Source organism: Bactrocera oleae, chromosome 3, assembly GCF_042242935.1.
Source record: "Bactrocera oleae isolate idBacOlea1 chromosome 3, idBacOlea1, whole genome shotgun sequence".
Classification (NCBI taxonomy): domain Eukaryota; kingdom Metazoa; phylum Arthropoda; class Insecta; order Diptera; family Tephritidae; genus Bactrocera; species Bactrocera oleae.
In genome coordinates this window covers 77,162,189-77,178,114 of record NC_091537.1, presented here as the reverse complement: position 1 = coordinate 77,178,114, position 15,926 = coordinate 77,162,189, and the positions used below count along the sequence as shown (strand labels likewise).

The following is a 15,926-nucleotide window of genomic DNA, read 5'->3' as shown; positions in this document are numbered from 1 at the left end:
TTTTTTCGCACTACATCGAATATTTCTATTTTTATGTGGAACTAGTTTTTTAGTTTATTTAGCATAAACTGTGATATAAAAAATTGTTTAAATTTTAATTGATATATATGGACTATGGAAATATTAATACATCATTATTGAATATGTTGTGCAAAAATTCTGTGACAAAAAACATATTTATTGTTTAAAATTGAAAGATTCGTTTTGTTCAGGTGTTCACTCCTACCTTTTTTTATGGACAACTGTGTATGTACATGAGAAGCTGGGGTAATTTATCCGTTTTCCACACTAAATTATAGCATACCGAAGCATATATGGTATATACGTTCACTTAATTTTGCTAATCTTATCTTATCTTACATGTTGAACGATATATAAGGTATAAAGTCGACCCGGAGTTTGAAATTATTATATTATATAAGGTATAAAGAGGCTAGTGGATCTATTGATCCGATTTTACCAATTTTGAACAACATTATTTGATTTGAGCACATTATTATCAGAAAAATATGAATTTCACTACGACATTTTACAGAGTGACCGATCTAATACTTCATTGATGCTTAGCTTATACATACAAGTATACTTTGAAAGGAAATAATCAGATGGAATTGAAAAGAGTGTATTACATGGGAAAAGACGTGGTTGTTTCCGATTTGGCGCTTTTGCACTTTGGCGCTTTAAATACTTTCATTATTCGTTATTCGACGAAACTGTAAATGAATTATAAACATGTTTTGTAATAAGTTTTAATATCAGTCAATGACTCACTTAGCTTCTTTATTCTATTTTATTTTATATCCTAAATATTTCTAATAAAATCCATCTAACTTACACAAATTGCTTATTCATCATACCAATAGCTATAATTTTTGCTACAAATGATATAATGCTAATCGGAATATTTTTGCTTAATTCCAATGACATATCTTCTATTGAGTTAACGAATTTTATTATATTGGAAATATGTAGGTTAGAGTGTATATACTCTTACGTCACATCAGAAGTGTGTATCAATATTGTTTCGATAGTTTTTTAAGGCTTATCGTCCCAATAAAAGTATTCGCGAAATTTCGTTTGATTTATCTATAGGTTTCGCATATATATTTCTTACTTTATATTCATTTAGTAACTAAATGGTAAATGGATGAGTATGCAATTTTTTACTTAGTCACACCTAAGTAAAGATCAATGACAAAGGTGCGAAACATAAAATTTTACTAAGAACAAATGTTATAAAACATGGGCGCTAACGAATATTTGGTTTAATTCGTCTATACGCCTATCAGTAGTAAAAATGTGGAAATAAAAAACTATACATTTATTTCACATTACATTCTTACAACTAAAATTACATTTTTCTTTTTTCGATCTGGAGCTTTGGACACATTTGATATTAGAAGTTAATCATCTAGAAAAATCTTGATAAATATGAGTTTCGTTATAAGAGCCTTGTAGTTACCATTTACTTGTCTTAAGCCGCAGAAAACCGTTATGTAGTCAATGTGTTGACCTAAACGACTATTTTCTCCAAGGCTAAAGCATATAGAAAAAGCAAAAAAATAAAAATAAAATGAGAGACTTATGTTGTGGCTAGTTATAAATTTACAAAATTCAAACCTTCTCATCACAGAAATCAAACAGATATCGACCCTTACCGACCAACTGTTGGGATCCCGTTTCACGATTTTTTCGTAACACACGTTGGAAGACCCTTGCGGAGTTATTCATAACTGCTTTAAAAGTAATAGCTACAAACAACGTTTTAGTATTGCATATACTACTTTCTTTAATGGCCTGGAAATGTAAATATCTCCATTTACAACCTTTCTGGCGCCGCTTGATTCTTCTCTGCCAGGAACGTTGTTCATACTTCCAGTCAACGATCACATCAAATTAATCTCCAAGCAGTTCTAGCTCGGATATTGATATTGAAATTATCGCTGCACATACTTATTGTGGATATTCCAGTAAGTTAAATTAATCTTGATATATGTTTTTCATGATAATAACTACCACGTTGCATACCCACCCTAAACCAACTCAACTAAAATTTTTTTCCTTTGGTATTTTTCTGTCGAAACAGCTAAGTTTAAAGGTCTCCTGTTAGCTAATACATAAACACATGTTAAATAGTTTGTTTTGTTAAAAATTTATTCAATTCGATTTATTCGTTTCACCAATAAACTTTAATCGTAAATAATTGTTCATGACTCATTATATACGGTAACAATCTCTTACAATTTTTCGGCACTTTTAACTGTTGGAATATAGACGAATTTTATTTCAATGCAACCTCGAATAATAAACGATTACTTTTATTGCATATTATCAACAAAGTTTTGAGTTTTATAAGACTCGTGCCGAGTTACATACAGACAAATGTAATTTGTACACCTAATAACAGTAAATTATAAAAAATGTTACCCGCAACTTACGAATTTTTGTTTACATAAAGAACGAAGAAATGGCGGTAGAAAAAAATTGTCTAAAAATATAACGGATTGGTCGGCATAACATTTAAACATTGGTTACTTTAAGCAATTGGGGTTAATAAAAAATATACAATTAATTAAATATTATAAACTATATGCTAAAGTTTGAATGTTTGCACAAAATTATTTTACGTTTCAAGTTATGTGGCAATAAAATGTAATTTTGAAAAGGCAAAAAAATTGAAATTATAAAAAGTTTTCGTTCTAATAACAAATAAACACACGTTTTCCAACGTCTAACACTAACAACATAAGTGGCATACATAATTTTTATGTATTTAGTATGTATGTATGCATATGCGACTGTTGTGATAGTCCTGACTATTGGTCGATGATTTTAGTTAAACTATTTATCCGAAAACCTTTTCGAAGCATTCGTGGCAATATGGCTTGTCGTTTTGTTCTTTGAAGGTGCCCTTATTGAGCTGCTTCAAGCAGAAGGCGCACACAAAATGTTCCGGATGGAACTTCTTGAACATGGCAGTAATGCAGCGACCTGTGATGGGTTTAGAGCAACCGGCGCAAAGGGAGCCACGTTTTGCATGGTAATGTGTCTCACAGTAGGGTAGACCTTCGTGATCGAAGAAAGAGCCACCTTGGAAGGGCCGCCGACAGTCCTACAAATAAATAGGTGAACATTAAATTAGTTATGAAAATAAGATTATTTTATTATTATAACATTAAAGTACGAAGTATGCGATAAACCAGCTCAGCAGCAGAGTCAAAAATTATATAGCAATTATAATATTTCGAAGCGTGTGAAATAATTGGACATTTTTTAAGGGTCTCGGTTATGAGTGGTACGTATATATCTAATTTTGTATTAGCGAAATTGATTGGAAGTGATATTTAATTTACAAATATCGTTATTATTTTCATATATTTTATGCTAGTTTTTCATAATTGTTTCCGCACACGTAATCTTCAAGCTATCTGTTTCATCCTATCCTATTTCAATTTAACTTAGATTAAAACGCATAACTAAAGAGGGTATTATAGTGTAGAATTTCAAAAATATCTATTTTTTTATTAAATTTTAAAATTTGCATTTAAGTTTTAGGTTTAAAATTTTTACTATTTTGAAAAAATACGAAAAAAAAAGGTAAAAAAAATACGAAAAAAAAGGTAAAAAAATACATTTTTTTTCAAACAGTCGCCATTTTACCAAACAAAAATTTTTTTACTTATCGCTAGCTTATACAATTGCGACATCATTGCAGATTGATAATTATTTTTTCATTTCAGATGATTAAGAGGGTTGAAATCATGAGTATGCTCATGTGCCATTTTTTTGAGAACCCCACTTCATCAGCTGCCACTTATTTAAATTTTTAACAATTTTTTTTTTAATTTTTTTCTGTACTCTTGTAACATTAATAAATAAGTGATAAAAAAAAATTGATGGTAAAATATTGATTTTTTTACACTTTAAAAATTACCTAAAATTCATGTCTCTAGACTAAAATACCCCCTTAAAAAAGCAAAATGTTTTAAAATATGCGCTGTTACAGGTTGGTTGAAAAGTGAGTAGTGCTCACCACGAAATACCATCACTAGCTCAAATTTTCTTTTCTCAAGTTGGTACATCATCGTGAGAACCCATGCAAAGTTACAATTTATTCTGTCAATTAAGTTTTTGTTAACAGGCCATTCGTGAATTTAAACGTGGTCGTACAAGGCTTAAAGAAGTCATTGAGCAAGTTCATAATATTGTTAGTGAAGATCCAAGTTTGACTAAGCGTAAAATTGATAATGCCATAGGCATTTTCTTTCTCAGAATAATTTGGAGCGTTTTGAGCAGAAGAAAACCGATTTCTTGCATCGTTTTATAACTATGAATGAGACTAGGATCTACCACCATGATCCTAAATTGAAACAAGAACGTTTACAGTGGACTGAGGAGGACTGGTTGTTCAGCTCCAAAGCAGGTGAAGTCACAACGATCAGCAAAGAAGGTTATGGCATCAGTTTTTTGGATGCCAAATAAATTTTGTTGATTGAGTATCTGCAGAAGGGTAAAACAATCAACTCTGAATATTACTGCAACCGTTTGGATATGCTGGATGAAAAAACTCGTGAGAAAAGACATGGTTTGCAGCACAAAAAATCATTTTTCATCAAGACAATGTACCTGCTCACAAAGGTATTTTAACAATGGTAGAATTCAACGAATGAAAGTACGAGTTGTTTGAGCATCCACCGTATTCAACAGATTTGGCTCCCAGCGACTACTATCTTTTTAAAAATCTGAAGTAGTTCCTTCGTGGAAAGTGGAAAGGATAAGCTATTATAGCCATAGTCGGAGATTTTGCAGAGCCTCCGGAAATTCATTATTAGGATGGCATAAAATTATTGGAGAATCATTGGAATAAGTGTATTGAAGTTAAGAGAGATTATATTGAATAAAAAAATATATTTCGTACCAAAAACAGTATTTTTTCATTTAGAGCGCAGACACTTTTCAACCAACCTGTATTTACTTGCTTTAATGCATCTAAAAGGAAGATGTATATACCCTCTTGTTGCACAATATGTACTACAGTTATATGCACATATGTATAATACGAAAATAATTAAAAAAAATAAAAACTTCACAGCTTTGGAAAAACGATTTTCATATGCCTCAGTGGTTTTCCAAATAACAATTATTGCAAATAAAATCTAAATATTTTACACATTTGATGCAAATTAATAAGAAATCCATTTAGCCAACGAAAAGAAAAATACGAAAATTTGTGATTTCAGTCTATAAACAATATACAATGTTGTCCACACCCATTTCACAATGGCTCTTGTATGCCGAAAATGCTTTCAATGCGTTGAATGAACGACAGTCACAAATAAATTACGCCATATTCAAATGCATTTCATTCTCATCAATGTAATAAATTAATTTTCATTAAGCGAGCGAAATCTTATTTTGCATATAAGCGAACAAAAGCACAGACCACACAAGCACAACAACACTAGAATAGCAACGAAAATGAAATATGAATTGAAGAATTGCATTTATGCAAAGCCATTAGATCGTTTACAACTGTTATGCGCTTTGGCATTCTGACAATGCCACCAACACTGTGTACTGTGAGAGGTAAAAATTTGTCGCTAGCACATAAAGTGGCATTATAAATTGCCCTCAAGACGTCAAGAAATATTTGGTCTACTCAAAAGATTGAAACACAATTAAAACAATACATATAAAAAAATAAAAACATATGAAGATAAATTCATAATTGCGTTGCGGAGGTATAAGGATCAATTCGCAGCGGTATGACGTCACTGACACTTGCAGAATTGCTGGTATATTCTGTTATTAGCTATTTCAAAAATCTAGTTTTCAGTTTGGTTATGAGTTTTGGAAAATCTACAATTACTTTTGTGACGCTGCATTAACTTTAGACTTTTCCAACACAAGAATCTAATTGATGTTGTAAAATTATGGAAGCCTCCGCTTGATAACTAGAAAACATTATGAAAATTTCAAAATTTTCTAGGTCAAATCAAATTTTTATAGCGTTTTTCCTTAAAACCTAATTCAATAGCACGAGCTTACAGTAGTTGAAAGTAGTACGATTTTTAACAGTGGCTTTTGAAACTCTAAAAAAGCAAATCAACTGGACTTGGAATTGTTACGATTATGGCTGATTTAGCGTGATTCGTTGTTAATTTCGTTTATTATTATTAGAGAATGAAATTATTTTGAATATTTTGTTTTAACAATTTTATGCCGTAAACGTGTGAACAAAGTTGGCATTATATTATATGGTAAAAACCAGTAGAGGTTGCGTATACGCACTGTCGAACAAAGAGCAAACTAAAATGACACTATTAATTCTTAAATGCTTAACAAATTTTGTTTCAGCGATCTTTTCTACAAAATTGATGCATCACATACCGTGATTGTGAAGTTTTTAAAATTATTTTTAATAATAATACAAAATACATAAATATTTCTCGTACTTCTCTTGAATTCTAACATAAGCACAGCACAATAATATAACTTAGTAAATACAATTTAGTGTGAATATTAATAAAAAAATACTAACTAACCAAAAACGAAAAATAAAATATCCAAATAAATTGAAATTTTCTAATACTAGCATCTATTAATTTTTTCAGTAAAATAAAATATACTTTTATTATACTAAATATTTTTGAAAATGTATAGTGCTTATATTTTGATAATTAGGAGGGTATGGAAAGTAAGTTATATACTTCAATAGATGTATTTTATTGTTATATAATAAAGTTTTGTTGTTGTTGCATCGACAAAAATACTAAAAGGTTTCATGCAAAAAATTGATTTCGATCGGTCAGTTTCTATGGCAGCTTTATGCTATACTGTTTCGATTTCAACATTTTTTAGAAGATTGTACCGTTGCTTTAGGCAATAATATAAGTCCCATTTCATTAAGATATTTCGTTCAATAAAAAAGTTTTCCATACGAGACATTGATTGAATATACCCTCTACAGAGTACAAGGAATAAACAATTTGAAAAGTACGCCAAATTAAAAGCGTAATTTGTTCATTTCTACGAGTATGTCGCATATTTCGCGTAAAACTCAAAAAATTTGTCATTGCTGGCAACCTGTCAAATGAACTAGGATCTGATAGGCAGACAAACAAACAGCGACTAGCTTTGAAAGCGAAATTTAAAACATATTAACAAAGAGAACAGGTAAGACATTATTATGATTGAGCGGCAAATGCGTTGAACAGCTGCAGTCGTTGAAGAAATAACATTGTAAAAGTTTCGAAAAACATATACGAAATACGTTCAAGAGCAACTGACGTGATTTACATAAAAGAACACATATGTATGTATATGCTTTTGAAAGAGACATATGTAAGTATTTGTATGTATGTATGCTTGATATGTGGAAGGTAGGGTGAGCCCCTTTTTGATCTGTGACCTTTGTAATTTAACTGGTATTTTAGGTTCCGGTCTAAGGATAACTGTAATTGGTTATTAGCCGTCAAAAGTGAATTTATTAAAACGATTTGACGAATGATTTTCGTTGATATAGCAACAACAAAGTAACATTAGAAGCGTAACAACTTTTTTATAACTTAATTTTTTAAATTATATATTAAAATCATTTGAGTTTTTTAACTATACTTCTAATTTATAATAAATATTTTTGCATCTAATTAAGTTATAAATATTTATGTAAATTTTTAAGAGAACTTTAGAACAGTTTTAGAAAGAAAAACAGAATCTTTTGTTAGTGAATTACTAAATAAAAATAATTTTTTTCTTAATAACATTTGTTACTCTAAATCTACTTATTCAGCTCTAAATAAATTTAATTTTTTAAATTTACTTAGCTAATTGAAATGACATATATTTTTTTATACTTAGTTTGGAACATAATTAAAGATATTATTATATGTATATGGAACTACCCTAAATTATGATATATTCGCAAGCAATATTTTTTCCTCTAATATAAAAAAGAATATATAATATATACAAGGCAATGTTTATAATTTGTTTGAATACAAACAAATAGAAAATAAAATAATGTGGGTGTTATTGAAGAGAATATTATAAATAAAACAAATACGCGGTAATTTTTTTTTTGATAAATTAAGAAATATATACGTATGTATATATAATAACTGTTAGTGTATATGTATGCGTAATACATATAAATACATATGTATTATATATAGAAATAAGCACATACATATGCTTATATATACAAGTATATATGTAAATATATAAGTATCTGCACGTACATAACCACATGTGTTTGAAGGTCACATGCGAAGCGCCCTCCAAAATATCGTCTTCGAGGTCGCAGGCCTACTTCGAATGAACGAAAGTATGGAAAGCGACCACCTTGCTATCGTCAAATTAAGCCTCATGGTGGCCGTGACGAGTGCAAGGTCTCGGACCCAATCGCCTCTCTACCGGCATGATAATCGTGAATGTACGATACACGCCAGATAGAGTCTGACGAGTTTGATATGTGTGTTTTTGTGTTTGTGTTTTTTTTTTGTTATTTTTTTTTTATATTATTTATATTTTATTTTTTATTTACAAATAAACAAATTACAATAATATTGCCTTGTATTTAAAAATACCTAAACTTAACCTAATTCATAATTGATTCGATTTGTTAGTTATTATACCTTCACTTCTGCTATGCTCATCGAATTTCCATTCGATACTAATTCAGTTAGTTTAACCAGTAGAAATAAGAGATATACGTGTGTATTTATAAATTATATGTTACAATAGTATATTCTTGAGGCACGGTGGCACAGCTGTTAACTATGCAGAAAATTCAAAAGTTCAGGGACAACATAAGGCCATGGGGCATGAGCAGGGACACAATCACTCTGCCATTTGGTGCACGTACCAATGGTTAACGAGTTCATGCGTACGCACTGCCACGCCTGCGGGTATCACGGGGGTATCAACAGCAACAACAGGAATATATATTAACTTATTATAGCAGCATAAACGGCGGCGATCGCATATTTTGACGATGAGGAAGAATCAAACGAAATCCAATTAGTTGTTGTTTTTTGTGCATTACTTTTCAATGGAACACTTAACGGTGTGTGTGGGTGTTTTCTTGTGTTTGTGCATATATGTATGTATATGTGTGTGTTTGTGTGCGTGTTCAACCGCATTGCTGTTTACTTGTGTAAAATATCAGCAAAAATAGAAACTCTGTTTTCCCCTATATCTCAAAACGATCGACCGAAACGCACGCAGGCTGCTGTTCTTGTTTTTGTTTTCAATTTTTGCACCCGCCACGCACGAACTAAATATAATAAGCATGCATACATTCTAAAGTATGTATATTATCGCATAGCTTTATGTGTAGCTGATTCAATTTTGTTTTTGCAAAGTTTTAAATTGACTCAAAATTAATGAAACTTTTGAAATTAAACAAACAACAAAAAACAAAAAGTAACAAAAGAAATCAAATTTTACGAAAACCGTTGCTACGAATTTGGAGAAATTGAGTTCTCCATAAAATCAAATTGTAACTCGGTTTATTCTTCCTCATCTACACCCACGCATGATGGACAGACGGGTTTGCCTTCCATGGCGTAGAATGATTTTCCTCTCACCGCTTTCTTGCAATCCTGTAAAGGTGAAAATTACAAATAATTTGAGAAACACATAAATATACAACGGTTTCTTTAAATAGAGTACAATGCGTGTGCAAGCAATTGTTGTAAAAAGAAATCTCAGTTTCGCAATTACACTGTAAATTTGTGGATTTATACCCCAAATACCCCCGCATCACGTAAGCTGCAGAGCTGTTGCATATTGAAAGCGAAAATCTGCATCTCACTTACCCGGCAAACGAAGCAGTCAGGATGCCATTGCGAGTTCAACGCCGAGATGTAGTTTTCCATAATAGCACGATTGCAACCATTGCACTTGGGCGCGAACATTTCAAAGTAATCGTTGCGACAATAGGGTTTGCCGTCGCGTTCATGGAAACCGTCCTCACCAAATTGCTGTCCGCACTGTGCGCAGAAGAAGTGCTCCGTATGCCATGTTTTATCCAAAGCTGTTACACATTTCTGCAAACGAAAAGGATTATTCATAATTTCAACTCAAATATTAGACATCAGTGCGTACATCTAAAATAGCGCCATTGCAGTAAGCGCAACGTGGACTGAACAAGTTGTGGTAATCCGGCTCACAGTATGGGAAGCCATCGCGTTCGAAGAAGTTACGTGTGCCCAACTCCTGGTTACAGTGATTGCATGTGAAGTGCTCTGGATGCCAGGTCTTGCCTAAGGCTGTGATCACTTGGCCCACAATTGGCTTTTCGCAAGCATTGCAGCAGCCCTTTTGTACGGTATTGACTCCTTGACGACTCATATTGGCTTGTAAACTACCAAGCATAGAATCCAACTGATCTGGTTCGTTATCTTCTACAACGGTAGAAGTGGTTGTTTCGGTGATAGTTTGCGTTAAGTGTGACACGCCCTTATTCGGCTTAGCGTAATCGGTAACTGTCTGGTGGTGATGGTTCGAACCGTTATTAACCTAAAAATAGTGATGATACAAAAATTTAGATCCTTTATTAAATTTTTGGCCGTTTGTGAAGGATTGAAAAAGTATATCCTATGTACATATATATACTTGTATATATATATATATATATATATTTAAATTTTTAAGTTGTATGCCGCGTTGCCTTACGTTCTCGTGTGCGATCTAAAGCGTCTGGTGAAAATTTTCAAACTGAAAATACTTTTATGCGCGCCGAACTCAAAAACTTAGCAATCGGTTGTCGTGTCGAGCACAACAACAAAATAGCAACAACAAAATAAATTGAAAAACATAAGAGGCAGCAAATAAATGAAGAGCAAAAAAAGACGATGACCGTGCTACGGACTGGCCACTGCGCCGACGCAAGTAGCAGCTTTACAACTGGGCAGCTTTGGTATTGCCAAAAAATGTCTATATGAAGTATGCCGGTCAAACGTCGGCAGCGGTATGTATGAGAGTGTGTGGTTTCCCTTAAACAAGCGAAACTGATTTTGGTTTTTCCTCGGCCCCATCGATACACCCCTGGGGTATTCCCATTTGCTGCATTTTCCACGTTCTGCTAACATTCAACAAACAATTAATTATAATGTGTGGGTGTTGATATTTTGCCCAAAAGTCATTCTCATTACTGATACTATTCCTTAAAACCGAACATCGGGGACGACGATGTAGTCTAGAAGACTCACAGTTAAGTTACAAATCGCACGTACGACTTTTACGAGTTTGTTTAAAAATAATATTAATTTTGTGCCTTATTTAGTTTTTGTTTCAATAAGCGGGTCGTTATAATCTAGAACAGTTTGGAACATAAAATGGTGACTGCAGAAGTGCGATAAATTAATTGGAAGACAGATGTGACTTTGTTGTTGCTGTAACAGCATAAATTGTGTCCAATTGGTTTTGACAGTACTGTCGAAGGTGAAAGTTTTTGGGCGGAATTAAATCCCGGTCCGTTCGGTCATGTCTATACTCTGTCCTGTGCATGGGGAAAGTTGCAGTGTTTTTGTCTGAAAGTGAATCTTCTATTAGAGAACACTCTCAATTAAGTCTAACCAGCTAAGTGGATGCTAGATCTTTTTGACCACGGTACGCATGCGGTAGTCACACAAATTTCTGAGGTCAGTAAACTTTCAGCTCCTCATACCAATGCGTGTAATGTAGGGATTGTATTTTATTATTGCTACTCGTTTCCAATGTGAATAAGGATTCCCCAACCTCGAACACAATTTTTTACGCAACAGATTCAGATATTTAGCATTGGATAACTCGACAGTATTCTTTAAAATTATTTAGCTATAGTTTTTCTATTGCTACAACAACAGTCAGCGGTTGGACTCAACCTGTTTAGGCTTCTAGGAGTGACCCTATTGTATTGTAGCAGATTCATATCTCAGGACAGGCTGAGCAATGAACGCTAAAACAAATAATAAACAATAAATTCCGATGTTGATGATCCCAGCTAGTGACGGCTATGTTATGTTAGCTCATATCTAAGTACTTTAGACGGCGGATTCTTCATGTAATTTTTAAATCGGTTAATCAGTTCAAGTCTTTATCTTCAATAAACCTCTATGGCTCGATAATGTATAGAACTATTTTCATGTAAGCATGCAACTAAAAAATGTTCAACTCAAATAAAATCGCCCGAAACTTAAACAAGTTCTTAAATTTTTAAACTATAAGGAACTAAAAAACTTCAATCAAGCATAGTGGGTATGATATTCAAGATAAACAATTGGATCGCTGGCAGATGCGTGTAATAAATCAGGCAATATCATCAAAGCTATTAACGGAAATGTGTCAGATGTCTAGTGGCAACACAAAAACACAAAAGACAATAAATTATATTTAGTTGTGAAACAGAACTTTATAACTTGACTTTACGAAAATAAAATCCAATTAGACTGAAGTAGCTGTGAGCGGATTAAGCACGAGTGAGTGGCAGCAATTTCAAAAGGGACACAATTTTTCTGCGTGGCTGCATATTAATATTTGTTTAAATAATTCATTATATATGTACAACTATATTTCACAAAACGACAGGTGTGGTGATATCGCTAAAAACAATAGTTCAATGAAGGGAACAACTGAGAGCTCAGAGAGATTTATTTTTCGTCATTAGGCAGCTCAGTTATTACTTCAAGCGAGATCTTTTTACAGATTTTGGTTAAAAATCAAAGTATCTGTACTTTAGTTTTATTCGAGAAAATTAATCCCATATATAGTACAAGTTATATTAAAAGTCGGCGATTACGTAGAGTTCTTAAGTACTAGTGGGCCATGGGTTTATACATCGGTAAAGAGATATGGAAGTTTGGCAGTTCACCCTCATAATAGAATTGTTTCACAATATATGATGTCAAGTAAGTTTATAGGTTTGATGAAGATATATGGGAATAACAACAATAACAATTCTTAACGAAAACAATGAAGGAAAACTTAAAACATCTAGATAAACATTAGTTCATTCTTGAGTATGAATACCATTTTTAAATGTCTTTTTTAAGTAGTTTTTATGTTTCAATACACTTGATACTTTCAAAAAGCATTTAAATCAAATAAATATCTATTTATTGTTTTGGGACATAGACTTGAGATCACGAGATTTTAAGTTTATTCAAGCATTCAACGGTGTACTTTTATAGGAAGCGAGTATCTCATTGGAAATTTGAAAGAAAGCACTAATTCCGTAGGAAAATATAAGTAGATATGCATGCTTGTATGTGTTATTTACACAGAACATAATTCCATTTGTGAAACTGGCATTTCCTGAGATTATCTCAGCAGCCGAAATACACACACATATTATTTATATTGCCTATTGTTGTTTTCTTTTGACTACAACTAAAAAAAAAAGCTAAAGAAAACATTATTACTTTAGCCGATCGGTGGCACACGTTACGCCAAAAATATATGCGCTAGCAGGTGTGCATGTGTGTACATATGAAAATGAAATGCCAATTTGAATTTTTTTATGTTTTTGCTATGTGTAGATATGAGGAGCTGAATGCAACACTGAACAAAGCGCAGCGACCCGAAAATATCCACAATAAAATAAATTTCACTTTTCTAAACAATGCCATTTGAATCGGAATGAAGTCGAACAGATTGCAGATCAGATATATGGACAAGTATACATACTATGTAGTATATATAAAATAGGAGATGGCTTGGAGCAGCTAGAGTGCCGCGCGGTGATGAAGCTTTTATTTGTTTAATTGCGAAGAGGACAATGGGTAGTTGGAAGAGGCGGACGGTGCAGCAGTCACTTGCATGCCAAAAGTCAAGGAAAACAGTGTACAGGCGGTGTTGGCAATGAAGCCTTCAGCTAGCACAAACTGCCAGTCGCTGTATCCGCCCAATCATTTTCACACGCCTTCAAGTTGTTGGTAATGAAAAGTAGCAACCTGTTTTTATACTCTTGCAACATGTTGCTACAGAGTATAATAGTTTTGTTCGCCTAACAGTTTTTTGTAAAAAAAAAATAGTCTAATCCTAACTATTCAAGCCCCTCACATACCAAAAATATGGACCACAGTGATCTATGGCTGACTTTTTGCCAAAAATATCAGTCAATGTGTAAAATATATTCAGGGGTTAAAACTGAGTGCGCCGCCTCTAGGTATTAGAAAAAAATTTTTTTTTGGCCAAACATTTTCTTTTTTTAAAATCTACAGATTTTACCCACAGGCTAAGCCTTAAAAAAATTGTTTTTCGCTCCACCCTATTACATATATAGTCTAACGAATATACATTTTGAGTGAAATTAAATTTTCGAAGCGTTTTGCTCCTCTTCAGTCAGTTCAGTTTTATCCACAACACACAAATATGGTGTTCATAATATTTAAAGCAGGTTTTATCAGAAGCATAGATATAGTATGTTACTTCAACCCAAAGTAAAATCATTTAAAATGCATTCTTCATAACTGCCGGCAGCAAGGAAATGGAGAATTTGTGGTAACGTTCTTTCATATCATTTGGTAAAAAACAAAATGATCCCTCATTTAAACGAAAATAACTTATGAATCTGCAATAAACCATTTGATTGTCTATAAAACTTTGGCTTATATGGTGTTTGGAAGTTCGAATGGGTTTGAGTGATAACAAAGGGTTTTTCTGCAGTTCTGAGCGCAGCACATCAGTATTGGCCGTAACGTTTTAGTCAACGTAATATAAATCACAACTAATGTCCATTTTAATAATTATTCACCTTTTTGTGAGCAATAACTAAATTAAATTGTTTTGATTTTTCGTTAAAATTTCTTTAGCTGTTTAATTCTCGGTCAAATCATCATTTTTTAGGTTGGCAACACTAATCAAACTTCGACTGAAGAGTTGAAAATCGTAAAAAAAATACCAGAAAAGAGTTTGGTTAATCTGAAATTATATGATATAATATTATACTATAAATAATGATTTTCGTTATTCTAATACACCTTACGCCGACTATGAATGATCAGTGTTTGAATTATTTATTTATACATTTTCTTGAAAATGTATTCTAGAGTATACCTGAACAATGCCAAAGGTTTATGCAAAAAGCCCAGACCTTTCTCTGCCCACAATGTGCACAGGATAATGTTTTTCGACTTGCCAGCTGACATTTAGCTAGGTTGGTCGAAACTTTTAATATTTTAAAGTAATTAAGTGGTGAAATTTTCTTAAAAATTAAAAAAAAATATACTAATGGTTTAGCGTTGAATATGTACGGAGTTGATTGGAAATTTTATTGCAATCCATTTACGATTTCGTCGAATGATGAAAGTAAAGCCAACATTTGAAAATATTTCCCCGGCTTTGATCCTTGCAAGTTGCATTATAAAATGTTCGGTTACACCTGAACTTAGCGCTTCCTTACTTATTTTGTTTTTGCACTTTTGTACTTTTTGTTTTCGAAGGAGAATTGAAATTAGATAAGTACGATAATAAAATACATACATACATACATACATACAAACATACATTATATACATAAGTAAAAAAAGCACATGCAAACGAAAATAGACCATTGGAAGGCGTAGAGCACAAGGAAACTAAATTTAAATGCTGTGTCGTAGCAACATTTGCGGTAACGGTAATTTGCGTGCGGCCAACTGTGTGTGGATTTCGGCCGCTTGTTGGTTGCCCAGTTGTTTGGTTGGCTGGCTGTTGATGGTGGCCGTGTGCAATTTGTTTATATTTTTGGCATTATTTATTGTCAGAATTTTCATCATAGGCTAATAAGCGACGGTGGCGTCTGCAAAATTCATTTAAACAGGAAGGAAAGGGAGAATCACGCTATTGTAATGAAGAGAGTGCATGGTAGAGGGCTGGGGAAAATTTTCAAAAACAACTTGGAGCGTTAAATGTGAACGGCAAATCGTTTAGCAGTGCCAACAACAACAATAACAGCCTTA

The 15,926-nt window shown here is 32.7% G+C and overlaps 1 protein-coding gene across 7 annotated transcripts in view; it reads right to left on the bottom strand.

The window, feature by feature from the left end:
• Positions 1-2,133: 2,133 nt before the first annotated feature.
• Pax (paxillin) overlaps positions 2,134-15,926 on the bottom strand; it is a 62,784-nt gene continuing 48,991 nt past the window's right edge. For 6 of the 7 annotated variants that reach the window (XM_036376420.2, XM_036376410.2, XM_070106955.1 and 3 more), the window contains 3 exons: positions 10,111-10,524; positions 9,822-10,052; positions 2,134-3,112 (listed from right to left, as the gene is read on the bottom strand). In XM_036376420.2, the coding sequence (XP_036232313.1) occupies positions 2,846-3,112; positions 9,822-10,052; positions 10,111-10,524 (912 nt within the window). In that variant the 3' untranslated portion in view covers positions 2,134-2,845. Of the gene's footprint in view, positions 3,113-8,387; positions 9,606-9,821; positions 10,053-10,110; positions 10,525-15,926 lie in introns of those variants that run through there. The other variant, XM_070106957.1, reaches the window with a different exon arrangement.